The sequence below is a fragment of the Pan paniscus genome, chromosome 6 (genome assembly GCF_029289425.2).
Source record: "Pan paniscus chromosome 6, NHGRI_mPanPan1-v2.0_pri, whole genome shotgun sequence".
NCBI lineage: Eukaryota > Metazoa > Chordata > Mammalia > Primates > Hominidae > Pan > Pan paniscus.
In genome coordinates, this window is record NC_073255.2 from 95,908,143 (window position 1) to 95,934,769 (window position 26,627).

At 42.2% G+C, this 26,627-nt stretch overlaps 1 protein-coding gene across 14 annotated transcripts in view; it reads right to left on the reverse strand.

Moving 5' to 3' along the window:
* The window catches only part of MAGI2 (membrane associated guanylate kinase, WW and PDZ domain containing 2), a 1,443,575-nt gene that overhangs the window by 29,690 nt on the left and 1,387,258 nt on the right, over nucleotides 1-26,627 (reverse strand). For 9 of the 14 annotated variants that reach the window (XM_063605943.1, XM_063605940.1, XM_063605945.1 and 6 more), the window contains one exon: nucleotides 18,947-19,035. The exons of 3 other annotated variants lie outside the window; for them this stretch is intronic. In XM_063605943.1, coding sequence (XP_063462013.1) covers nucleotides 18,947-19,035 — 89 coding nt within the window. Of the gene's footprint in view, nucleotides 1-18,946; nucleotides 19,058-26,627 lie in introns of all 14 variants that reach the window. 2 more of the 14 variants (XR_004672522.3, XM_034964328.3) reach the window with 1 other exon arrangement.

Here is a 26,627-nt window from a genome sequence, read left to right on the forward strand (position 1 = left end):
ACTCATGATAGCTCTAAAAAAAACCCCAGAGCTAGTTATGGACCAATTGAATGATGGCTCTAGCTACCCTTATTTGCAGAGCAGGGAAGAACTAAATCAAAAGCTGTAATTAAAAAAGATAATGACTTTTAAATTAGTTTTTATTAATAGAATTAAGCCATATTAAGTCTTGAGATGGTATCATAAGTATGCGAATAAAATGTTCTTCCCTAATGAAAACATATATGGACTGAATAATTTAAAAGTCATATATTACATGTTGGTTTATAACATTATTAAATATATTAATTGGCAATATAAAGTAGCTTATGGACATTTTGTATCACTAGCTAAATAACTAGGTAACTCCTTATTGATCTCTATATAATAGAGTCCAAACCCACATCAACAGGATGTAAAAGTTTTGATACCGACTAGACAGAATGAGCACTTCTTAGAGAACCACAGGATGACGCTGGTGGTTCTGTGCTCTCTGTGCATCATCTTAATAGGAAAGAAACAGAGATTGGGGGAGGATGATTTAGATTATTCACAAATAAATTCTCCCTTGAAGGCAAATAAAATGGGGAGTGGGTGTCAGTGGAATCTTCTTTCCTAGATATGTATCTGGCTCAGCTGTCTGGGGAAGTCTGGCATGGAACTGCCTGGGGAGGAGAAAATGAACAGAATCATCTCCTGGTGAGCCTGTAATTGCACCAGCCTAGATTCCGCATGGTAGCCTGTTGCCTTTTAGAAGGCCGCCGAGCCTTCTTGGATTTTCTAATGATGACCTTGTCCTTTGTCCTAAACCTGCTGTCTTCTTACACCCCCACATCTCTCCTCTGCCAGCAGTAACTCAGGAGCCAAGCCTCAGGGTTTGTCCTCCTCTGTTTTCCCTTAATCTGGTAACTGCAGCTCCTGTGTCTCTGCCTGATTTTCCACTCCCACCCTGGTGGAGGCCTTTGTCTCTGCTCACCTGCAACACTGCCATGGCTGCAATATTGTCCTTGTGGCCCCCAGCTCCAGGAACTCCTTTGTTGCCCCACTGCTCTGACTGCCCGCTCTGTCTTGCCTCTATGGATTGCCTGGGCCTGCACTGTGGGCCTTGTCTGCCTCCCACCGTCTCTTGGGAAGACACCTTACATTCCAGTCACACTCCTTTCCATGCCTCAGCCCCAAGCCCTTGCTTGCATTGATTTTGCCTACGACTGGATTGCCCCACTGCCTCTCTGCCTCCTAAAACCCAGCTCAGCTCAGATGCCGCCATATTCTTGCAGTCCTCCTTGATAAGCTCACAGAGAAAATGCACTTTTCCCTCTTCTGAGCACGTGTTGGCTGAAGTTTACTTGCTGATAGGATTGTGTTGGCTTTGCCTATCAGATAACAGCTGTGGCTTATTAATCTTTCCATTCCTAACAGTGCCAAAGTAAGTGCCTTGTACCAAAAGCTTTGTGGATTTGAGGAATGAATCAATTTAAGAGAAAGTCTTGCCCAGGTGACATTTTGGAATGGAGACTCTGAAATTAAATGGCAACCAAATGGACATTATGATGTCCTCACTGGCTTGTCTTCTATATGCAGGGTATGTTAAATTGGGTTTATTGCTTTGCTTTTTATACTTGAAGGGATAGTTTCTTAGGAAGAACGCTCCAGTGGAGAAAACAGTGACTCCCCTAGTACTGAGGTCCTGTGAATAGAATCTGTATTTTCACATATGCATATCTCTACATATGACTGTCACAATGGATGTGTCAGTTGGAGTCACTCTCTCACCTTCTTCCTCTTTGTTCCTCACGCTCATTAAAAACAGTCCCCGCCAATGCCACCCTCCACCGATTACTAAAATATCAGAAGCAATTTGGATAATATATAAAAATGTATGATCTGGGTGGTATTTCTCACTACCCCCCTAAAAAGAACTCTCTTAATTTAGATTTTCCTCCAGTTTTTTTCTTCCTATCATATTTCTCCTCAGTCTCATATTTGTATAAGCTGGACTTTCACTTCATACTATTTTTGGGTCAGGGAAGTGGTTTGTCCCAGGGCTTCCACCTAAGGATAAGCCTGAAACATAAGCAGTTCCATCAATTTCTGGTCTTAGTTTTAAGACATTCTGGGAGATTTCCAATGAATGTAAGGAAAGCTGGATAATTTTAAGAAATGACTTCAGGCTGTGTGCGGCGGCTCATGCCTGTAATCCCAGCACTTTGGGAGGCCGAGGTGGGTGGATCACGAGGACAGGAGATCGAGACCATCCTGGCCAACATGGTGAAACCCGTCTCTACTAAAATACAAAAAAAAATTAGCCGGGCATGGTGGCGCGCACCTGTAATCCCAGCTACTTGGGAGGCTGAGGCAGGGGAATCGCTTGAACCCGGGAGGCAGAGGTTGCAGTGAACTGAGATTGCACCACTGCACTCCAGCCTGGGCAACAGAGTGAGACTCCACCTCAAAAAAAAAAAAAAAAAGACTTCAAAATTAATGTTAATTTATTCTTTCTTTTTACCCTCAGACTTAAGACATGCTGCTTTTGTTTAAAGGACAGGACATGATGAGAAAGAGACATTGTGAAATAAAAGATGAGACGGCATCTCATAATTTCCACCACATTACCAGTCTCATTAGTAAAGTGCTTCTCCCAGGAAATAGTTATTGCAAGCTAAAAACAAGTGTAAAGATGAGGAATAAGAGGAGCTTAAATTCATCTTTGGCTCAGAGCAGTTAGGGCTAAGGCCTAGAGTTGAAGTTTTTTCCTTCTAGACATTTTACTTAGTGCTCCTACCTTGGCTGATGTCTATTGCACTGCTCAGCCATTCCTGCTTAATTCCTCTCTCAGCCATTCTTCCACTGCAAATCGTGGCTGAGAGCTCAGTACTTACTCTTGTAATCTGCTCTTGCCTATAACAAATGGTTGCAGACAGAATTGCAGTCCTATGATGTTTTTTTAAGTGGCTCGCGGTAGAACCCCTAACAGCCTTTAACACCTTTTCTCCACTTCTAGTTGTGTATGTGGGTGGTGGGATCTATGTGAACTTGATAAACAAAACCCATCAGTTCCAAGAATACAGTTGACGAGACTGTATCCTTGTAACAGACGACATCCTGTAACAGTATACCTGGCAGAGCAAAACCATCGATGCAATGATTCTTTTAAAACATTGCAGAGATGTTGCAACGTTTTCTTATTTAGTTCAGAAGGGGCAAATGAGAATGCCAGGTTTTCAGGGTCTCACTGAACACCGATGAACTTCAGAATTGATATCTGTAATTTTCCACACATTTGTACTCGTGGCAATGAAATGCTCACTCTAACATCTTATGGTCCTTTGGCCTATGAAATATGCCACTATTTCTCTTTTCTAATAACCATTTCATACATTGGGACTGATAATGAGAGCTGTATGATACTTACGTAAAAGGTCAATAAATCGTTCACAACAGAGAAAATTCACCTGGTAGATGGTCCAGATTTTCTATTTTTCTCATCTAAAAGTTTCCTCAACTCGTTTTGCTAGCTATTACATATGTATTAAGTGTTACATCTGTGTTTATATGACACATTTTCATACTCAATTTTGTCCTTGAATAGTTTTTACCCTTGGCTGTAAACCTGTCTGAACCTTAGGGATCTCATATTTAAATTGCCTGATGGTTTTAGGCCAATGTGATTGACCAGAATTGTGATTTATTTATTTAGTCTCATTTTTCCACACCATAGGCTCTTCAAATTAAGTCACTATTACAAAAAAAGAGAGAAGATGGCTATTTAAAGTGAACATTGAATAGGAATAAATATTCTCAACTCAGTCAAGGTGGTCACACAAGACACTTTCTAAACATGCCTGGGACGTCTGCTTTGAACAGCATCTAAATGACACAAGAGGATTTAGCAAAGGCTACTGCTGTTCAGCTGAGAATATTGTATGATTAGAGAGAAAGCGGGGGAATCGAAACGTTTGTTTCTCTCTCAGGTTTGCAGGTTAGGCTGGTCAGAAATGCTGTTTGTGTCTCAGATTTCTGAGCTACAAGGTGGTGATCATTCTCTCATGGGCCTGATCTATCTTTATCTGACTTAAGGCATTCTCGGGGGCCTGCCTGCTCTAGTTCTCATTCTGCCTGAAAACATCATTTTATGAGGACTTTCTTAATGAAACAGCACGTATTTGCAGGCAAAGGCATTCTTACCAGGAAGAGTGATAATTAACATGGGCTCTACTGGCTACCTCTATAGCCAGTGATTACTGGTTACTATCACTAACTCAGCAGCAACACCCTGTTGAAGCACTTTCACACTCAGTTAATAGGAACAGGCCACACAACTCTCCACCTTGCCCAGTGATACTTCTGGAGCCAGAAGCTAGTGGTCTCCTGGCAAAGGCCAACCCCCACCTGGAGCATTGACCTGTTTTGATTCTGCGGATTAGTCACTGTTTAGGGTGCCATAGGTCAGTTCTGTCACTAGCAAATGAAGCCTGCCTGGCATTTATTCTCAGAGAAATGTCTGAAAAGCTCTTATGGCCCATCACATTTCAGAAGAAAGCCATAGTCATGTCAAAGATGTCATGGGCTTCAGCCTTCTCTTGACTAATTGCTCTTCCCCAAAGAAATACAGTACACAGATGCAGGCAAGCTCCGAGGTGCTGGAGAGGGCCAATGATTTTTTTAAACTGTCAAGAAAGTGTGTTACGAGGTTGTACACAGCCCTCTGTTTCTGAGAAATATTGTTACTGCTGTTTAAAAACAAACTGAAGAAAATGGAAGGAGCAATAAAAATAAAACAAACTGTACATATACATAAATGTTATGCAATTGTTGGTCCTCACTGTCTTTTTCAATTTTGAAGGGAGTCTTCTTGTGTTAGAGCTTGAGGAGAGGTTTGAGAATTCACAGTGCAGCCATTGCGTAGCCATTTCCATGAGGTCAGGGCTTTGCTGGGTGTGGAGATGCTATAGTTTGGAGATACATATTTGAGACAGAGTCTGGCTCTGTTGCCCAGGCTGGAGTGCAGTGGCGCGATCTTGGCTCACTGCAACCTCTGCCTCCTGTGTTCAAGTGATTCTCGTGCCTCAGCCTCCCAAATAGCTGGGACTATAGGCATGCACCACCATGCCCGGCTAATTTTTGTATTTTTAGTAAAGATAGGATTTCACCATGTTGGCCAGGCTGGTCTTGAACCCCTGGCCTCAAGTCATCCACCTGCCTTGACCTCCCATTGTGCTGGAATTGCAGGTGTGAGCCACCATACCCAGCCTTTTTTTTTTTTTTTAAGACAAGATCTTGCTGTGTTACCCAGGCTGGAGGGCAATGGCAGCATCACAGCTCACTGCCTGGGCTCAAGCAATCCTCCTGCCTCAGCCTCCCAAGTAGCTAGGACTATGGCACACACCACCACACTTGGCTAATTTTTGTATATTTTGTGGAGATGGGGTTTTGCCATGCTGCCCAGACTGGTCTTGAATTCCGGAGCTTCAGCGATCCACTCACCCTGGCCTCCCAAGTGTTGGAGGTGTGAGCTACTGTGCCCAGCTGTTAGTTTGGATTTTTGACCCTCCAAACCTCATGCTGAAATTTGATCCCCAGTGTTGGAGGTAGGGCCTGGGAGGTGTTTGGGTCATTGGTGTGGCTCGCTCTGAATGGCCTGCTGCCGTCATCATGGGACTGAGTTCTCCTTCTTGGTTTCCTGGGGAACGATTTGTTGGAAAGAGCCTGGCACCCCCTCCTCTTTCTTGCTTCCTCTCTCACCACGTGACTGCTGCACAGTTTCTCTACACCTTCCGCCAGGAGTGGAAGCCCCCTGAAGCCCTCACCAGAGGCAGACGCTGGTGCCATGCTCCACAGCCTGCAGAACCACGAGCCAAATAAATCCCTCTGCTTTATAAATGACCCATCCTCAGGATTCCTTTTATAGCAACAAAACAAACTAAGACAAAGGGGCAGCCAGGCATCCTGGACCATTGCTTACTCTCAGCAATGGGGACTTTTCATTATATCACACGGCCCCTGCCAGAGCTCATAAATGCTTGGCTATTGGGGAAAAAAATACTTTAATAATTTACTTTATCACCCAAGAGTGGCTCCCAAAGCTGGTTATATATGACAACCAGAACTGACCCCCTATAAGAATGCAGATACCCTGACCCACTGGTTTTGCTCTTCAAAGTTACCCTGAGGAAATAATCAAGGATATATAAGGGAAGATATAGCTTCAGGGATTTTTTTTTTTTTGGTAGGATTTTTTTAAAGTAGTGGAAAAATTAGAAAATTAAAATTAAAGAAAGATCATCCCAATAGGAGACTGCTTAAATGATAAATGTATAGAACTAAATGCTGAGCAGCCAGTAAAAACAAGGTATAGAAGGATATTTGTATCATGGAAAAGTAGTCGAAATACTGTCAAATAAAAAAAGCAGGTTTCAAAATAAAATGGTTACATTTTTAAAAAGAGAATTATTTTACCTCTTTTGATTATTTTCTGTTTTTGAGGTATTCTATAATTAACATGCAGTATTTTGTTAAAATCAGAAAAGTTACCTAAAAAGAGAGCCCATTAGAGCATCATTTGAGAACTAACGCTGCTTGCAGAATGGCAGTAGGAACGTTTTCAAAATTGAGATTTTAAATACATCCTTTTAAAATGTCTGTCCTAGGAGTTTTAGAACATTAGTCTTTCAAAGAGCTTTGTCAGATGGGTAGGTGAGGAGACCCTTAATATAGAAGCTGTCCCAGGACTGTGTTGTCCCCTGTCTGAGGGTGCAGGGAATTCAGCGGGAGGGGCCCTTCTCTGTCCCTCCTTCCCCTCTCCTTGTCAGATTGGCCCCAAGGGGGTGAGGACCTGTGAGGACAGACTGGCTATGCTCCTGCCATGGGAATATGCATATATTTGAAGGTCAAAAAGTGAGGCCAAAGCTTCTAAATGCTTCTCTCTGGAGTAATCTACTAACCAGAAATTCAGAAAAACATAAACACCTTTCCTTTATTTTCTCTTCTGAGGTCTCTGGCAGGACCAGATGGTTTCTGGCTGTCTTTTCCCATTCTCATAAGCTCCAATCCCCAACTGTGAGTCCATCTTTCCCTGTTTCAAAGTAGAAGTGCCCATTTATTGGGGTGGGTGGATTAAGGAACGATCAGGTAGAGAAGGATGACAAAAACGCAAAGTGAGAAAAAATTTCAGCTGAAAAATTGTTTACTCTTTGCTGGGCTATAGAGGTGAAAATAATTGACTGGATTTTGTTGCATTCTGTTCAGCAGTCCAAACTGAACCTCCAGCTTGCTGTGAGGTATTAAAGGCTTAGTTCCAGCCTTTTGATTTTTCAAGCACACTTGTACTCCCCCGAGATCTACCTCAGAATCTGCTGGATCCAATACCACTTTCTTTTATGGATTGAGTTTATTTTGTACCTTCTTTTTATAAGTGGAGGAAACCAGGCCTTTCAGTTAGATATGGTAGTTCTTTCTCAAAATGGACTCACTTTACACAGCAATACACATATTTTATTTTATTTTATTTTTTTGAGATGGGGTCTCGATCTGTCACCCAGGTTGGAGTGCAGTGGTGTGATCTCGGCTCACTGCAAGCTCTGCCTCCCGGGTTCCAGCTATTCTCCTGCCTCAGCCTCCTGAGTAGCTGCGACTACAAGTGTGCATCACCACGCCTGGCAAATTTTTGTATTTTTAGTAGAGATGGGGTTTCACCATGTTGGTCAGGCTGGTCTTGAAATCCTGATCTCATGATCTGCCTACCTCAGGCTCCCAAAGTGCTGGGATTACAGGCGTGAGACACTGCGCCTGGCCTAAAGGGATATAATTTTTATTCTGGGATGCTGAAGACTGGAGAGGCAGGAATTCTGTCTTTAAAAAGCCTCCATCTCACTCTACGGACATTCTCCTTCACATGGGTGTGTGTATGTATTATATTCTTATGTAACGATTATTTAAGCCCCTTCATTCATAGGCATACTTTTTTTTTTTTTTTCCTGAAAGACCATAACCTTCTGGAGGGAAGGACCTGACTTGCTATTTCACTTAATTTTTTTTTTCTGTTTTGAGACAGGGTCTTGCTCTCTGTCACCCAGGCTGGAGTGCAGTGGTGCAATCACGGCTCACTGCAGCCTCAACCTTGTGGGCTCAAGCGTTCCTCAACCTCCTGAGTAGCTGGGATTACAGGCATGCACCACCAAGCCCGGTTAATCTTTGTATTTTTTGTAGATGCAGGGTCCCACTACGTTGGCCAGGCTGGTCTGGAATTCCTGGGCTCAAGCGATCTTCCTACCTTGGCCTCCCAAAGTGCTGGGATTACAGGTGTGAGCCACTGTGCTTGACCTTAACCTTATTTCTTTTTCTTATTTCTTAAACTTATTTCATTCATTCACACAATGTAGGCCTGCCTTGGCCTCCCAAAGTGCTGGGATTACAGGCGTGTGTTTTTTGTAAATAGGTGACATCCACTGGTGTAAGGTGATACCTCATTGTGATTTTGATTTGCATTTTCTATCCAGTGTTAAACATGAGGCTCTGGGCACAATCATGCTTGCAAATAATAGATCTAGTGCTTTGGAACTGTGAAACAGATAAGATAATAACCTAGTAAAAAAATTTCCTGAGAGACAAGGTCACAGAAAGGCAAAAAGAAAGCCATGATCTTCATGTCACATTTTGCAATACTAAATAACCTTGCAATGTTTACATTTACATTACCTATCCCCATAGGGAGTGCCTTAGCCTGCCACTTGCAGCTCCCGGTGAAGATGAATGGAAACGCTTTTCCCTTGTCAGTGTGCTTCTGAGTCAGAATCAGGATTGTGTTCTATTAGCATTTGTCTATTTTGCAAGCTCCTACCTAGAGTGGCTGTCAAGACAATTGATATTCTTCCTCCCCACTGAACCTGGGCTACTGTCTATAAGAAGTCATCGTGAAAAGAGGTGGGGTACAAAGGAATATAAATAAACCACTGACACCTCCCAGACCCTGGAACCTCCTTTTCTATACATGCAGTTCTACTTCCTTACTGCCCCTGGTAGAGTCCTCCTTCCAAAATCAATCAGGGGCAGGACCCAAAACAATAGCAGCAAAAACAGAAGCTGAACAAAAACCTGATAACTAGAGAGTGAACTGATGATAATGCCAACCTTATGATAATGAGCTGCCTGGCTCCTACTGATTGCTCCTTTAAGAAACTCAGCACCTCTTATCTAATTGTCCTGAAGGCTGCATAATGTATCAAATGAAGCTCAGGAAGGGGGGCAATCCTCTGAAGTAACCTCCGCTGAAGGCTTAGGGCTGCTGGAGCTCCTGTGTGGCAGTGTCTTTTTTTAAATTATTGTGGTAAAAAACATAAAACTTACCATCTTAACCATTTGTAAGTGTGCAGTACAGTAGTGTTATGTGTAACAGATCCCTAAAAGTTCATCTTGCAAAACTGAAACTCTATATCCATTGAACTCACCCTTTCCCTCCTCCCCAGCCCCTGGCAACCACGTTCTATGTCCTGTTTCTAAGAGCCTGACTACTTTAGATGCCTCATGTAAGTGGAATCATGCAGTATTCATCTTTTTGTGACTGGCTTATTTCACTTCCCATAATGTCCTCAAGGTTCATTCATGTTGTAGCAGATGACAGGATTTCCTTCTTTTTTAAGGCTAAATAATATTCCATTGTAATACCATTTGACCCAGCAATCCCATTACTGGGTATATACCCAGAGGAATATAAATCATTCTATTATAAAGATATATGGATGCATATGTTTACTGCAGCACTATTTACAATACCAAAGACATGGAATCAGCCTAAATGCCCATCAATGATAGACTGGATAAAGAAAATGTGGTACATATATACCATGGAATACTACGCAACCATAAAAGGAACAAGATCATGTCCTTTGCAGAAACATGGTTGGAGCTGGAAGCCATTATCCTCAGCAAACTGACACAGGTACAGAAAACCAAACACTGCATCTTCTCACTATAAATGGGAGCTGAATGATGAGAACAGATGGACAAATTGAGGGGGGAACAACACACACTGGGGCCTGTCGGGGCTTGGGGGGAAGGAGAGCATCAGGAAGAACAGCTAAGGGATGCTGGGCTTAATACCTAGGTGATGGGGTGATCTGTGCAGCAAACCACCATGGCACATGTTTACCTGCATAACAAACCTGCACATCCTGCACATGGACCCTGAACTTAAAAGTTGAAGAAAAAAGAAATTCCACTGTATGTAGGTGTACACACACACTGACACACACACATCCCTCCCACATTTTCTTTATCCATTCATGTGTTGATGGACATTGAGGCTGCTCCACCTTTTGGTTATTATAAATATTGTGAATAATGCTGCAATGAACAAGAATGTGCAAATATCTCCTTGAGATCCTATATATTTTATATGTATAAATATTTTTATGAGTGTGTCTACATATATAAATTATATATATATATATAAAAAATCTCCAAAAGTGGGATTGTTGGATTATATGGTAATTCCATATTTAATTTTTTGAAGAACCTCCATACCGTTTCCATAATGGCCACACTTGCAATCCCACAAACAGAACACAAGAGTTCTAATTTCTTCACATCCTTGCCAACACTTGTTATTTTCTGTGTATTTTTATTTTTATTTTTATTTTTGAGATGGAGTTTTGATCTTGTTGCCCAAGTTGGAATGCAATAGTGCGATCTCCACTCGCTACAACCTCTGCCTTCCGAGTTTAAGTAATTCTCCTGCCTCAGCCTCCCGGGTAGCTGGGATTACAGGTGCCCTCCACCATGCCTGGCTAATTTTTTGTAATTTTAGCAGAGAAGGGGTTTCACCATGTTGGCCAGGCTGGTCTTGAATTCCTGACCTCAGGTGATCCACCCAAAGTGCTGGGATTACAGGCGTGTGTGTTTTTTTAAATAGTTGCCATCCACTGGTGTGAGGTGATATCTCACTGTGATTTTGATTTGCATTTCCCTGATAACTGGTGATATCAAACCTCTTTTCTTATGCTTGTTGGCCATTTGTGTATTTATGTCTTTCACAACCATAGCACAACTTGGGGTTTCTAGCCAGAGCTTTTACATGCCTTGGAGCTTTGGATGTAGAGAGATTGGGACATGGTTTCACTGTATTTGATCACTGAAAGGCAAGCAACATTTCACTTACATGGTGAGTAAGCAGTGAGATTTTTTTTTTGCCTGGGCATTGCCTGATATTTTACTTTGAAAACAAGCTAAAGATATTGACTGCTGTATGCCCAGGGGTAACAAGCTATTGATGGCTATAATGGAAAAGGCCAACTGAACAGATGTATTTTACTTAGAAGAGATAATTTTTCTCCCCTCTGGCATTTTATATATATGTGTGTGTGTATATATATATATATATATATATATATATATATATGTGTGTGTATGAGAAACATCTTGAATATAAAAAGAGACATTAAGTATTCCTGCTAGTTGCTTTTTCTGTGGTAGTGAATTTTCATAAGGAATAGCAAAAAGACCCAACTCCTTTTTTTGAAGGTACTATGCTAACATCAAACAATCTTTCATCAGAAAAACCCAGTGTATGAAAGCAGCTCCAAGTGGTCATAGTACAATGATTGTGTCTATACATTAAAGTTGGGGTTATGAGGGAAAGTAGCCTCTGTATCACTGCTCATGTGTCACAAAGTAGCAGGAAGGTGACACAGAGCCTGGAGCCGGCAATGAGGGAATGTCTGTGTTCTTGCTCGCCTTTGCCAGCCTCCCTCCCCCCACTTTTCCGTGCCCTTCCCTGGGGACTCCATCTGCTCTTTTGGTTTTAACTGCTGAAGCCACAACTATGATGCAGTTGCTTGTTGTGAATCACTATTTGAATGTTCACATACATCTTAAAATTCCTTTTTTTTTTTTTGAGACGGAGTTTCGCTTTGTTGCCCAGGCTGGTGTGCAATGGCGTGATCTCGGCTCACTGCAACCTCCGCCTCCCGGGTTCAAGCGATTCTCTTGCCTCAGCCTCCTGGGTAGCTGGGACTACAGGCGCCTGCCACCACGCCCAGCTAATTGTAATCCTAAAGTGCTGGGATTACGGGTGTGAGCTACCACTCCTGGCCACGTGTTTTTTTATACCCTCAGATTAATTCATTCATAGTACTCTCCATGTAAGCATTAAAAAGGAACTAAGGCATCCTATAACTGAACCCTATTATTTTATGGATGAGTAGACCAAGGTCCAGAGAAATTAGGTAATTCTTGAAAGGTTGCACAGCTAGTTAACGGCATCACTCTAGAATTTTCCTATGTCTTTTTCCCTGATGATGGCTCTGCCGTTTTCTCAAATACTTAGTTTCTAACGTGGGGATACTTTTTGAGTCCTTCTTAATTCTTAGTCCCTTTATACCATCATTCAGCAGGTTTTATTGATTCTTCTTTCAAGGCTCTTGGTATTGACAACTCACTTGCATCTTACTTCTGTTTTTAGTTTCTCATTACCCCATCCCTGCATCTCCTAGGTTATCTTAATAGCTTATCTGATCTACCTCTAGTCCACTGGTTCTTAGCTCTGGCTTCTCATCATATTGACCTGGGGCATGTTAACAACAGCAGAAGCCCACCTCTGCCTGCCAGTCTTTCCCACCCCGTTCTGGTTGAATTGGTCTAGGGAGGAGCCTCTGTGGGTATTTTTCAAATCCAAATCCACAGGTGATGATAATGGGTACACAGGATTAAAAACCCTTTCCAGAAATGTTTGCCACCACCCATAAAGCACTTCTTTGGCAGTGTCAATATGATGCTTGAGAACTTTCTGTGCCTTCTCATTGTCATTAGTTTCTAGATATCTGCTTCTTCCAATCATTCAATGCTTTTGTGACTTTACCTTTTGGTAGGAACCCTATGCTCTAGATATATCATTTGCGTGTCAGCTTCAAAATCATCTCTGACAATATCCTACATTCGTTTCAAGTTGTAGAGCCCTTTGCTCTCCTCTCTGCCCATCTAAAATCCACTGGCTCCTTAAGGGTATCTCAAGACTACCTTCCTCCAAGGAGCCCTGTCTGACTATTCTGGTCATTATTTCTGCTACTTGCCTCAAACGCTCTTATTCTGGTTTGTACTCTCTTATTCTAAGTAAGTATTTTCAGCTCTTTAGTGAGATGGAGAGCTCCTCGAGGGAGGAACAATGCCATATATATATATATTTTTTCTGGAGTCCCTACAGCATCAAACAATGGCTGACATATAAGAGGCAAATTTGGTTAAACTTGGTATAGACCCAGGAGACTAGAAGGGAGCTTAGAGAATTTTCGTGGCGGCCCCTTTTCCACAACAGAAAGGCAGGCACAGAATCTCATTCAGACAGACCTAACATTAGCTCTCATTCCACAGGTCCTGGCTACCTTATGTCTCCAGGAGACCGTGCTAGACATGGCATTTCTGTAGCCCAGCAGCACTGGCATATTAGACTACAGTTTGTGCTGCCAACATAGGTCACAATTACAATTTGAGAAAAAACACTTTGTAATAACAGTAAAACTTAGATGAACCAGAAGCAACTACCTGGAACATTCAATTAGCCAGTTTTCTTCCACTCAACAATTAACACAGAGATACATTACATGAGAATAAGTGGATAGGCAGGAAATTATTTAAAAAACAAAACAAAAGGGACCCCCCCCCCCTTTAGATTAGATTGAGAGTGTCAGTGAAAATTTGGGCCACCAATCTTGTGGCTTCTACAACCATCTAAATAAAAACCTGCATTGAAATTTGCTGTCAGAATGATGACCTCGTTCTGACAAACATCTTGATAAACTGCAAGATGTTTATTCATCCATTCACTTATTTATTCAGTCTTTCTTGTTGTCCTCAATCTGCTAAGCACTGTACAAAGAACCTAGGTTCCTGGCTTCAAGGAGTTTGAATACCACAAAGGGGAGGAAGTATGTGGACACTGATAACTATGCTGCAAAGCAGAGAGTGAGAGAGAACAGGAGAGAAGCATGAGGGCTATGAGACTTCAGACGACTGAGAGATCCCTTCTGATTGCCGGACTTGGGAAAGGATTCATGGAGGAGGCAAGCTTTGGACCTGGATCTTGAAGGAGGACAAGATTTGGGGAAAGGGTTTACTAAGCCAAGAAAACAGCATGTGCCCAACCCTGAAGGTGGGGATGCAGGTCAATGACAAGTGTTCCCGTGTAACTGGAACACATCTATGTAATGGAGTATTGTGTGAGATAGGAGATGAGAGTGAATAGCAGGATGGGGCCAAATCACGGATGGCTTGGGGATGCACTTAAAGGTTTTCGTTGGGTGCAGTGGCTCACACCTGTAATCCCAACACTATGGGGGGCCAAGGCAGGCGGATCGCTTGAGGCCAGGAGTTCAAGACCAGCCTGGCCAACATGGTGAAACCCTGTCTCTATTAAAAATACAAAAAGTAGCTGGGGGCGGTGGCATATGCCTGTAATTCTAGCTACCTGGGAGGCTGAGGTGAGAATTGCTTGAACCCAGAAGGCAGAGATTCCCCTGAGCCGAGATTGTGCCACTGCACTCCAGCCTGGGTGAAAGAGCAAGACTGTCTCAAAAAAAAAAAAAAAGGTTTTCTTTTTTTTTTTTTAGATGGAAAAGATTTTGAGTGGGACAATCCTTTAGGACAACTGTGGCATCAATGAGCAGGGAAGATATACCATAGCAGTATAGCAGTAGGGCAAACAAGTAAAGGCTGTCTAATCCGGGGGAGTGGGCCTGAACTGGGACAGAATGACAATGGGAATGGAGGAAAGGCTGATGTGGGAAATGAAAGAAGTATGCTCACACCTGGGGACTGGTTGTACACACACACACACACACACACACACACACACACACACACACACACGAGTGGGGAAGCCAGCCAAGGTAGTTTTGAGCCAACCAGGAGGGTTGATGGTCCCTTAATTAATAGGTGATTCAAGAGGAGGAATATTTTGGGAGGGAAGGTCATGAATACAATTTTCAACGCATAAATGCAGGGTATCTAGGTAGAATTGTCTAGCAGGCAGTTTGAAGTCTTGGGATGAAGCTGTGAAATGAAGGCAGGGGTGGCAAACAGACACAAGAGTCCTCTGCACAGTGGGACAGGTGGAACCATGAGAGCAAGAGAGATCCTGAAGGAAAGGGTGGGGAGGGCTGTTATGGGTGGAAAGAGAGTTGAAGACCCCAGAGGAGCAATTGAACAGGTAAGAGAAAATCCAGCGAATACACTGACCAACAGTGTTAGTTGTTACAGGGGCTGACGGGTTGAATCCGTCATTAGATTTTGTTATCATAGTGAAACTGGAGATCTTTGAGGGGACTTCGTCATTGGAGTCTTGATAAAATTCAGATTTTAAAATGCAGTATGCCACAGGAAAAGAGAAATTGAGCAGAGCATGCCTGTTTCCAGAATACCTTATACATCAGCCGGGAAAGGAACCCAAGAAATGATTTCAACAAGAGTGCGATATTTTTTTGTTTTGGTAACCTACAAGCACCCCGTTTTCCTTAACCCTTCCCCATATAGAGAGTTACTTTAGTGTAGAGATGGTATCTTACTCATCTTTGCACTCTGACCACCTCTGCCCTCTGAAAAAAGAAAGCAGAAACAACGGGGCCTGGGCCCCCATGGCTGGAGCTAAGTAGGAGCTCTAGTTATCCGAGGTGGGTGTCCACACTGGGTGGGTTCCTGGAGTGGCTCAGAACATGGGGAGGCATGTGGGGAGGGCCTATGGAGAGGTCCATGGAGTAGCAGGCGAAGGCCACTTCCCACCCACAATCCACACAAAGCCATCATGTCTTGAGTGCTATGTGCCTGGCATTGCGCCAATCCTCTCCACTCCTTTTCTAACTTGCTTCCCAGCCTATCTCTGGGTGGTGCAACCACTTTTTCATCTAGAAAATGGGTAATTATTTTTGAAGCCCCTCTCTGGCTTCCAAATTGCTTTTCTCTCTGGTTCTCTTCCTGTCTCTCAGATTGCCCTCTCCTGATTTTCTTCACCAACTTCTCTTACTTCCCTGTCCAATGTGGCTTTGTCATCTGGCGCTCCTCTCTCTGTATGCAGTGGGTGCTCTCTGGGAGAGCTCAGCCCCACTTATGGCTCCAAGTCCTTTCCAGGACTCCCCACATGCTCCGGCTCCAGCTCCTGAGTGCCTCATCCAAGTGCCCTGTTTCTGGGCTTCCTCACTTAAGTGTCTCTCAGGCCTCTGAAGCTCAGTAAGTCCAAAATTCCCCTCATCATCCTTCTGCCTAAGCTTGGCCCTTCACTCGTGTTTCCTGTTAGCTTCCTGACATCATCTCCCACCCAGCCCAGGGCCACAGTCCTCCTCTCTGATCCTGTCCTTCACATTCATTATTCACCAACCTTCTTTATTTTCATCAATGAAATGACTGAAATATCCCCAATATCCAACCCCAATGTGCTATTTCCACCACCACTTTCTTAATTCCAGCCCTCACGTCATTTGCTTCAACTTCTGCAATAACATTTTAACTGCCTGCATTTTTCTATAAAGCCCATCTTAAATACTACTGAGGTATATTTCCAAATACAGATGTTTTTACCCTCCCATTAAAAAATTTCTTTTGGTGACATCCGATTATATAAACCTCAGATTCCTTCGCTTGGGATAGAAGGTATTTTTTTCTTTTCTTTTCTTTTCTTTTGAGACAGGGTCTCACTCTGTCACCCAGGCTGGAGTACAGTGGTGCAATCATCGCTCATTGCAGCCTCAAACTACTGGGCTCAAGAAATGCTCTTGCCTCAGTTTCCCAAGTAGATGGAACTACAGTCATGTGCTTGCACACCTGGCTAATTGTTTATTTTTTTGTATAGATAAGGTCTTGCTATGTTGCCCAGGCTAGTCTCAATCTTTTGGCCTCAAGCGATCCTCCTGCCTTGGCCTCCTAAAATGTTGGGATTACAGCTGTGAGCCACCGTGCCCAGCCAGAAGGCTATTTTTTAAAGGGCTCCTCTTTCATTTTGGCTATCCCCCTTTGCCATTTAGCCTATGTTATAGCTGTTCTGAACACATCTCCCTGACTTTCCTTGAACCATTTCGTCTGCTTGAAAACAAACAGGCTTATCTTTTTTCCACTCTGGTGAAAGCAATGCCCAGCTAAAATTTTACCACTTGGGTAGAATTTTCTACAATTCTGCTAAGCAGATTAGTTTACTGCCCGCTTTGGGTTCTTATCACCCTTTGCTGATACTATTGATCTTGCCCCATTACGTAATTATCTCCCTGTCTTCCATCCTAGCTTATGAATGGACACAGCAGAGCCTTTTTATTAATCTTTATATCCCTAGCAATGAGCAACAGGCCTGGGGTCACAGGTGGTGCTTGACAGATGCTTATGGAACTGAACTGAAACCACAAAGAGCCCTCTCTCTCTTTTTTTAAAGTTAATGACTCTAGTGAATTGACTCAGGCCTCCTCATCCCCATGGATTACAGACTAGTTAAAGTAAATTATATGGCAAGCATAGACTTTTCTTTTGTCAGAAACAGAAATCTATCCCTCCTTAACCTATAGTCATTGGACTAGATTTCCCCAATAAGTATTCCATGACTTTATCCCTTTTCTAGCACATTGCAACTTTCTCCTTTATGCCCTAACTTAGCTATGCAGTTTTCCCTGATCAGCAAGTTACCTTTTGAGAGACATACTTTGGAGAAATGATACATTTAAAATTTGTTTTTGTAGATAGCTTCAAGGAATGACTGTGACGGTTTTGTGTGTGTGTGTGTGTGTGTGTGTGTATCTACATAAATTTATATAAGCATAAAACTTTTTGATAAGAAAATGTTTATTAGTAAGCCAATTAAATAATTTACTTAATGAATAATGTTGTCTTTTATGTTAAATTCTAGCCAGTCCTGGATGGTAATTAGCAGGGTCATTAACAATTGGAAAATATGTTTCAGAAAAAATTCAGAGAGCCAGTTTAAAAGAATTTGGTGGAGAGGTGCTTAGCCATGGTTGTGACAGTGTGAATGGGATAGAATCAAACCAGAATTGAGAAGTGTGTCAGTTTGATTTATACTTATATGGCTAACCATGGAGACTGAGCATGAGTACAGTTTCTGCTAAAAAGCCAAAGTGACATATAAAATCCCAGTCCAGTTAAATTGCGGCAGTAGCTACATGCCACCGCAGAATGTGACAGTGAAATGTGGGCTGCTCTAGGGATGTATTTCAAGGGTAAAAAGTTGCTCGAACCATGGTTGCAAGGCTATCATCTACATTCTGATTTTTTAAAAAATTATGGGTTACATTTTCTTTCCTTGAGATTTTTTACCAAGGCTAAAATATAGCCAACACTTGAGAATATTCCTTTTGAAACAGTAGTGAATACTAACTCGATGTAAAGTTATGACTACTTTAAAAAAAATAGTCACAATTGGGCCCTTAAAATTTTTTTTTTCTTTAAACTTGGTGCATCACTGAGTATGGAGGAAGGAAGGTGACAGGATCTTGTCCTGATTGGATAACTGCCACAGAGCAGGCTGGGAAATACCCATGATGCCAGGTGGAGTTTGGAGTTTCTAGGGCTAGAAGGTCTGGCAACTGTGGCTCTCTTTCTATCGGACACAAAAAGGATAGCTTAGGTTACAGCTGTCTATACTTTGGCTGAGAGGAAACAAATTTAGTGACTTGCACTGAATCCCAGGGAGGATGCTCTGAAATATGTGGGGTGGAACGCGGCCAGTGCTGCTCTGCTGTTCTCTACCTGCTTCCTTCCTGCTGGGGTCATTCTAGGCTGGCCCCTGCTAGAATGCGGTGCATCTCAAATTTTCATGAATCTGCAAATCTTATCCTTAACACTTATAAGGTCTGAGCTATACATATATTCCAGAACTCTAGAAATAATTAGACAAGCTACTATGAAAGAGAAAGCATTATACATCAGTTAAAAACATATGCAAAACCAAGGCTCATTAGAGAAAGATAATATTCATGCAGATTTTACAAACCGTGTCTTTAGGGTGGCCCAATAAGTAGAAATATGGGGACCCATGCTTGTCACTTTTCATGCACATGGAGAGACTGGAAGGTACCATTCCTAAAGGAAGGGGAGGAACAGCCTAGGACCAATCATTAGAATTAACAGAACCAGTAACAAAGATATATTATTACTGTTAGAATCAAGATTGCTTAGTATGTTTAGAGCAGTTGAATAAAAATTATCTAGGCAGTAAGAATAAAGACTTTAAGTAAAGCTAACCCTATCAAGCATGCAGCAAGTGAAATTAGTGAAAGACTGAGCTATATGTGTATTTCAAAAGTAGACTTTTCTCAAAATATTGAGGGCATCCTGAGGTGCTTTAATGGAGGCACAAATGTTAATAAAATTTGAAATGGTAATATGTAAATTCTTGTAGGCTTTTCTCATAATAATGAGATGTTTTAGGGATACCAACTGTCATTTGAGAATCAGTCACAGTAATCATTTCTAAATTTTAAAAGGATTATAAAAACAAATACGTAGTGTCCCCATGTTTATATTTTCTCTAATAATCTCATAAATTCATAGAGTTCCCCTTACCACTAAAACTTTGTGTATTAAATTCAAAATTCATGGTCAGGCACGGTGGCTCATGCCTGTAATCCTAGCACTCTGGGAGGCCGAGGTGGGCGGAACATTTGAGGTCAGGAGTTCAAGACCAGCCTGGCCAACATGGTGAAACGCCATCTCTGCTAAAAATATAAAAATTAGCTGGGCAGGTTGGTGTGCGCCTGTAGTCCCATCTACTTAGGAGGTTAAGGCAAGAGAATCACTTGAACCCGGGAGGCAGAGGTTGCAGTGAGCCGACATAGCACCACTGCACTCCAGCCTGGGCATCAGAATGAGACTCTGTCCTAAAAAAAAAAAAAATTCATAGTTGACTTGCTGGATATAATTGCTTTCTGGAAGAAAATAAAGCTGAAAAAAAAAATGCAGCAGTGTCTTGCCTGTTCTGTTCCACTGTACTCACCTGCTGTGGGTTGTGATTTGAAACCAACCTCTTCGTGGTGGTCTTGGTCTGAATCTAGCTCAGATCATGGACTACAGTTCTTTACCTATACAAAGATGAGTACTAGAAATTCTGGAATATCTAGATTAGTAATTTCCAAGAGACAGGCCCCTAGAAGAGGCAACAACTGCTTCCTGCACTGCCTGTGTTCTCTCAGCTCTGCTCAGGGTGAGATAAGGGGGATGTGCTCATTGTGAGGTTAATGTGATCAGAAGAACTTAATCCATGCAGCTTGGATGTGTTGAGGCCTGATTTCCTCTTTGCCAGCAAACACTGATTCTCCCCGTCTGCATGCCCAACTTGCTCCACACGTGGTGCTATGTATATACGGCTTCAATGTGCAGAATGGAATTGCACTCCACATCAATTTTGGGTTTTGCCACATGGGGTGTTTTTCATAGCACGGTGTGTTTGAGGAAAGGGAGAGTGCAGGCGGAGCCCTAACACCTCGAGGTTAAATGGAAGGTAGAACCTCTGGAGGGTAAGGAAGCACATGCTTAACAATAAATGTCAGAAGTAGAAATTAAATTTCAGGATTTATTAATTGAGTTTACCACTTAGCCCTGCCAAGATGCAAGTAATTTTGTGCGAAAATGATCAAGCTGTTTCAGTGTCACACAGCGAAGGCTCTCATTTGGTTTTAAACATGGCCTTTACTGGGCTTGGAAGATACACGTGCCAGGAGACCTCATGCCCAGAAGGTCAAATAAAAGTGCCCAGAGCATGGTGGAAATAAATTGCTGTGAAGGCTGGAGTAGAAACTGCAGTGAAATGTGAGAAACAGAGAGTTGCATACTGTGCTAGGCATATTAATGCATACATTATGAGTGTATGTGTCCAATCCTAAAACCCAGGATCCCAATAAGGCCAGGGTCACTCTTGAAGAGTGCATGCTGAACCGACCAGAGACCTTGCTACAGAACTGTAAAGGCAGGTTATTTTGAAAGCAAATGTCTGAGCCACTTTATAGTTAACAGCTATTTAGTCTGGGCTAAGTGTGCATTTGTTGTTCTATTAAAAAAATATTGAATCCAAACAGCACATTGATGAATATGTGATTCTTAAGTTTAGAGATTTTGTTGTAGTTAGAGCATACAATTAAAGCCTGGAGTAAGGCATTATATAACTTTATTTCTGATCCTGACTGAAGGTCTATAGTTAAATATGGGGAGTTCTTATCAGAACAGGACATTGGGGCAATGCTAACTTCGAGCAAGGTTGTAGGCAGTTTGTGAATAACAAAAATCTGGACTTATGGTAAAAAATACAGAGATGATAAGACGGTTGTTGGTTGCCAGGGGTGGGTGTGGAGGGAATGGATGAATAGATGGAGCACAGAGGGTTTTTAGGGCAGTGACACTATTCTGTATGATACTACAAAGGTGGACACATGTCATTAGACATTTGTCTACACCCATAGAATGTGCAACAGTGGTCTCCAACAATTTTGGCAACAGGGACTAGTTTTGTGGAAGAGATTTTTTCCATAGACCAGGTGGGGGTAGGGGGATGGTTTCAGGATGAAACTGTTCCACCTCAGATCCTCAGAGCATCAGGCATTACATGCTCATAAGGAGCAGGGAACCTAGATCCCTTGCATGTGCCATTCGCAGTAGGGTTTGCGCCCCTATGAGAATCTAATGCTGCCACTGATCTGACAGGAGGTGGAGCTCAGGCAGTAATGCTCCCGTGCCCACTGCTCACCTCCTGCTATGTGGCCCGGTTCCTAACAGACCATGGACCAGTCAGGATCTGCAGCCCAGGGGTTGGGGACCCCTGATATACAACACTAAGACTGAACCCTAGTGTCAACTGTGGACTCTGAGTGATAACAATGTGTCAATGTAGGTTCCTCAGTTGTAACAAACGCACACTGTGGTGGGGGTGCTGATCATGGGGGTGGCTGTGCATGAATGGGGGCAGGGAGTATATGGGAAATCTCTGTGCCTTTCTCTCAAATTTGCTGTGAACCTAAAACTGCTCTAAAAAATCAAGTCTTAAAAAAAGGTGGCCTTATGGACTCACCTGTTTGTTCCACTGGAAATGAGGGGTTTAGAGTACTTTAGTTAAAAAATTAAAGCTTGAGTTATTTGACTAGGGGAAACCAGGACAGGGCAGTAGGCATGGGCCTGGCTGAAGTGATGCCTTGGAGACTGGACCCTTGCTGGTGATGGCAATTGGTTGGACTTACCCTGGAATTTGTCTTAAGATACTGGACTGTACTTTGAGCAGCCGGGCTTTGTTGTTAAACTCCTTAAGATCAACATCTTTTCTGTAATGTCTCTATTTCAAGACATGAGAAAATGAGACTGGAGAAAACAGCTTTGGCATGTAGCACCAACTTCTTAATGGGTCCAGCTGAGAGGTTCGAAGCCTTTTCTGGAATCAACATTCTCACATTGTGAACTACAGGGCCAGACTCTCCGTAATGAGGAGAGCTCAGATTGTCAAAAAGGCCTGATATGGAAAATGGGAAGACAATGGGAGGAAAATCTAGTTTCCTTTCTCTAAGTTGCAAGGGCTGACAAGTCATAGAATGGAGAGCAATTCAGACTTGATGTGCAAAGGCTGAAGGGGTGGGGCACACTCAAATAGTGGGAGGCCATGGACAGAAAGAGGACAACAAGTAGAAACTTCAGCAGGCCTGGCCTTTACAATAGAGCTAGAGCAGATACGTCCGGCAATCCCCAGGATATGATATTCCCTGAAATCCCTGGAATGGTATTAATATTTTAAAAATATAGAGTGCTGGACTGAACTGACTCAGTCAGAATCTCCAGAGGGTATGTGGAGAGCGAGAGGGAATGCAGGCATCTGTGTATTTAAAAGGCTGAATCATTTCTCTAAGACTGTGTGTGTATGTGTGTGTGTGTATGTGTATGTGTGTATGTGTGTGTGTGAGAGAGAGAGAGATTGAAAGAGAGAGAGAGGAAAAGAGAGAGGAGAGAGAGAGAGAGAGAGGCTTATGATTCCTCTTAAAGAAGTGTTAATTTTTCTCCTCTTCTGCATTTTAGGATTTTCTTAGTTTCCATATTTGATCTTGTCCCTTGATCCTCAATCTCAACTCCTCACCCCACAATCCCCGGTTGTGTAAGAAAAATTTTCTTGAATTGGTGACTTCTGTAAGGTCTTCCCCATAGTTCTTACAGTATTCAGCAATGTTTCCACTGAGACAGCTGCCTTTTCTTCTGGACTCTTAGGGAAAGCAGCCCTCTTGCGGGAGAGCTCAACTTTGTGTTGGGGCAAGGAAGGGAATGTTCCTATTAGATCCTAAAATATGACTCTTCATGATGGGTTACTGGAGGAGCTGGAACCTTTAGGTTTTCCAAGATGTACATGGGTGCTCTTCTTGATGAAGTTTGGGAAAAATACCTCTTTATTCACTCATCTTCTCCACGACTTAAGTGTTTGGGAATTGAGGAAGGCTGGACCTTAATAGCTAAACAGGTTCTTCTTGGTAGATTTCTTGGTCACTATAAACACACACACACACACACACACACACACACATATATGTGTGTGTATATATATATACACACATATATATATATATACACACAGACATTCTGTCCCCTTCCCTAGGTGCTTTATCATTTTCTATTACGCAGTGGAAGGTGTTCTTGAGTGATTTGTGGAACCTCTCATGGAAAAGGAAGATACGCTCAACCATGAATGTCAGAAGCTGAAATTAAATTTCAGAATTTATTATTGCAGCAAGCCACCTTTTGCCCTATGTGTGTGTATATATATATATGTGTATATATATATGTGTATATATATGTGTGTGTATATATATGTGTATATATATGTGTGTGTATATATATGTGTGTGTATATATGTGTATATATGTGTGTATATATGTATATATGTGTATATATGTATATATGTGTGTATATATGTATATATATGTGTGTATATATGTGTATATATATGTGTGTATATATATATGTGTGTATATATATATATATATTTTTTTTAGACGGAGTCTCACTCTGTCACCCAGGCTGGAGTGCAATGGCGTGATCTTGGCTCACTGAAACCTCTGCCTCCCAGGTTCAAACTAATTCTCCTGCCTCAGCCTCCCGAGTAGCTAGGATGACAGGCAAATGCCACCACACCCGGCTGATTTCAGGCATGTGCCACCACACCTGGCTGATTTTTGTATTTTTAGTAGAGATGGGGTTTCACCATGTTGGCCAGGCTGGTTTAGAATTCCTGACCTCAGGTGATCCACTCACCTCGGCCTCCCAAAGTGCTAGGATTACAGGCATGAGCCACTGTACCCGGTCTGGTCTAATATATTTTTATCAGAGTCTTAAATACCTAACAAGTTAGGACTTGCAGGTTGTGGGCAGGGCACAAAATATCCTTAAAAAGAAAAATGCTTGTTGCAAATCATGTAAGAATATGTAAAAAAGAAGAAATATCATTATAGTCCATGATTTTCAATAAAACAATAGGAAGAAATGTGATTTCATCCTCATCCTAAAATCACTTACGATAACAAATGAGGTTTTGGCTGAGCATCAGGGAAAAGGAATTCAGTGTTGTGTTCTTTAAGAAAGCCCCTGGCTGGGCCTGGTGGCTCATGCCTGTAATCCCAGCACTTTGGGAGGCTAAGGAGGGCAGATCACCTGAGGTCAGGAGTTTGAGACCAGCCTAGCCAACATGGTGAAACCCGGTCTCTACTAAAAATACAAAAAATTAGTTGGGCATGGTGGTGCATACCTGTAGTCCCAGCTACTCAGGAGGCTGAAGCAGGAGGATCGCTTGAACCTGGGAGGTGGAGTCTGCAGTGAGCTGAGATCACACCGTTGTACTCCAGCCTGGACTACAGAGCCAGACCCTGTCCCCGCTGCCAGAAAAAAAAGAAAGCCCCTGTCTCTGGCTCCATGAAGCAAGAACTTATTTACTGCAGGTTTTATGGTTAGCGGATTTCCTGGGGTTGCCTACATGCTGCAGAGAGCATCCTGAGCCTTTCAGCTAGGAAGAACCCTGTTCTCTGTATGATGTAACCCAAGGTTCTGCCAGACATTCTGTCCCCTTCCCTAGGTGCTTTATCATTTTCTATTGCGTGGTGGAAGGTGTTCTTGAGTGATTTGTGGAAGCTCTCATGGAAAAGGAAGATACGCTCAACCGTGAATGTCAGAAGCTGAAATTGAATTTCAGAATTTATTATTGCAGCAAGCCACCTTTTGCCCTATTAAAAATGCAGGTGAATTAGTGCCAAGGCTATGGTGCCACTTAAAACTTCCATCAACGTGGTCTCTGAGGAACAGGTTAGGGCAGTGGTGACCGTCCTTTGTCTTTTATTGAGGAGGCACGTCAGCACACCAAGGCAGACCCAGAGTGTGAGGTAACACGTCCGGGCTCCCAGAAGTGGCTGATGGCCACCGGAGGGGAAGAGTGAATTTGATAGATGAAGTTTTGGCTCATTAAATTATAATTTAGAATAATTCAGACAAGGTCTCAGTAGAGATTTACCCCCACTCAGCAAGTTCTTTCTTCAGAAAAACTACTAATTATTAGTACAAATATTATAAAGGAAATTCTTAACAAACTGAAGAAGCCAAGTGCTCTTCAAGGATTCTTAACACTCTAGAAGTACTTGTTAAATTCTACAAATAATTAATAAAACCCATTTAAATGTTTTTCTTGAGAGCAGATCCTTTGAGACCTTTTTATGAGTCACTACTCTGCTAAAAACACATTTCTTCATTATTAGTGTCAGCTCACTGAGGACCAGGACTACATTTTACCTTCAGTGCCTGCAAAGCATCCTGCACCTAGTAGGTGTTAAGTAAATCTGATTTAGTTGAGGAAATACTAATTATTTCAACTAATAATATTAATCACAGGATTTGTTCCATATAGAGTACTTGGTAGGAATATATTGTCTGGAGTTTATTTTTGTATCATTAGAGGGAAGAAAGGATGTACTCAGCAGATAATAGCAAAAAAGATTATAATGGCATACTTATAACGTTTACTTGGCAATATTTTTTCTTTCTTTTGAGATGGGGTCTTGCTCTGTCGCCCAGGCTGGTATGCAGTGGCACGATCATGGCTCATTGCATTCTCAACTTCCTGTGCTTAAGTGATCCTCCTGAGTAGCTGGGACCACAGGAGTATGCCACCACACTTGGCTAATTTTTTTGTAGAGACAAGGTCTCCCTATGTTGCCTCTTCTGTTGAACTCCTAGGCTCAAGCAGTCCTCCTGCCTTGGCCTCCCAAAGTGTTAGGATTAGAGGTGTGAGCCACCCCGCCTGGCTGGCAATATATGTTCTTAAAGAAGAATAAACAAATGACCATTACTTATTGCTATCTACATAGAGGCCAGTACTGCTTCACCTGCTGCTCTAATATAATTGTTGTAAGTCATTTTAACTTACTGATTAAAGGAAGACTTTTAACTAAACAACTGTTTGATCCATTCATTTCTTTACCTATAGTCACTAGCTCAGATTGATCTGTTTCTCCAATTAGTGCAGTTTTATTATACTTACAAAATGTAAACAATTTCATTTACCAAGTGCTTGTAGTCAAGCCAAAACCTATTATATTAAAGAAACGATTAACTTTGAAAATGAAAGCGTAGGCAGAAGTATAATTCACTGATTGGCTGTTTCTCCCCCTTTG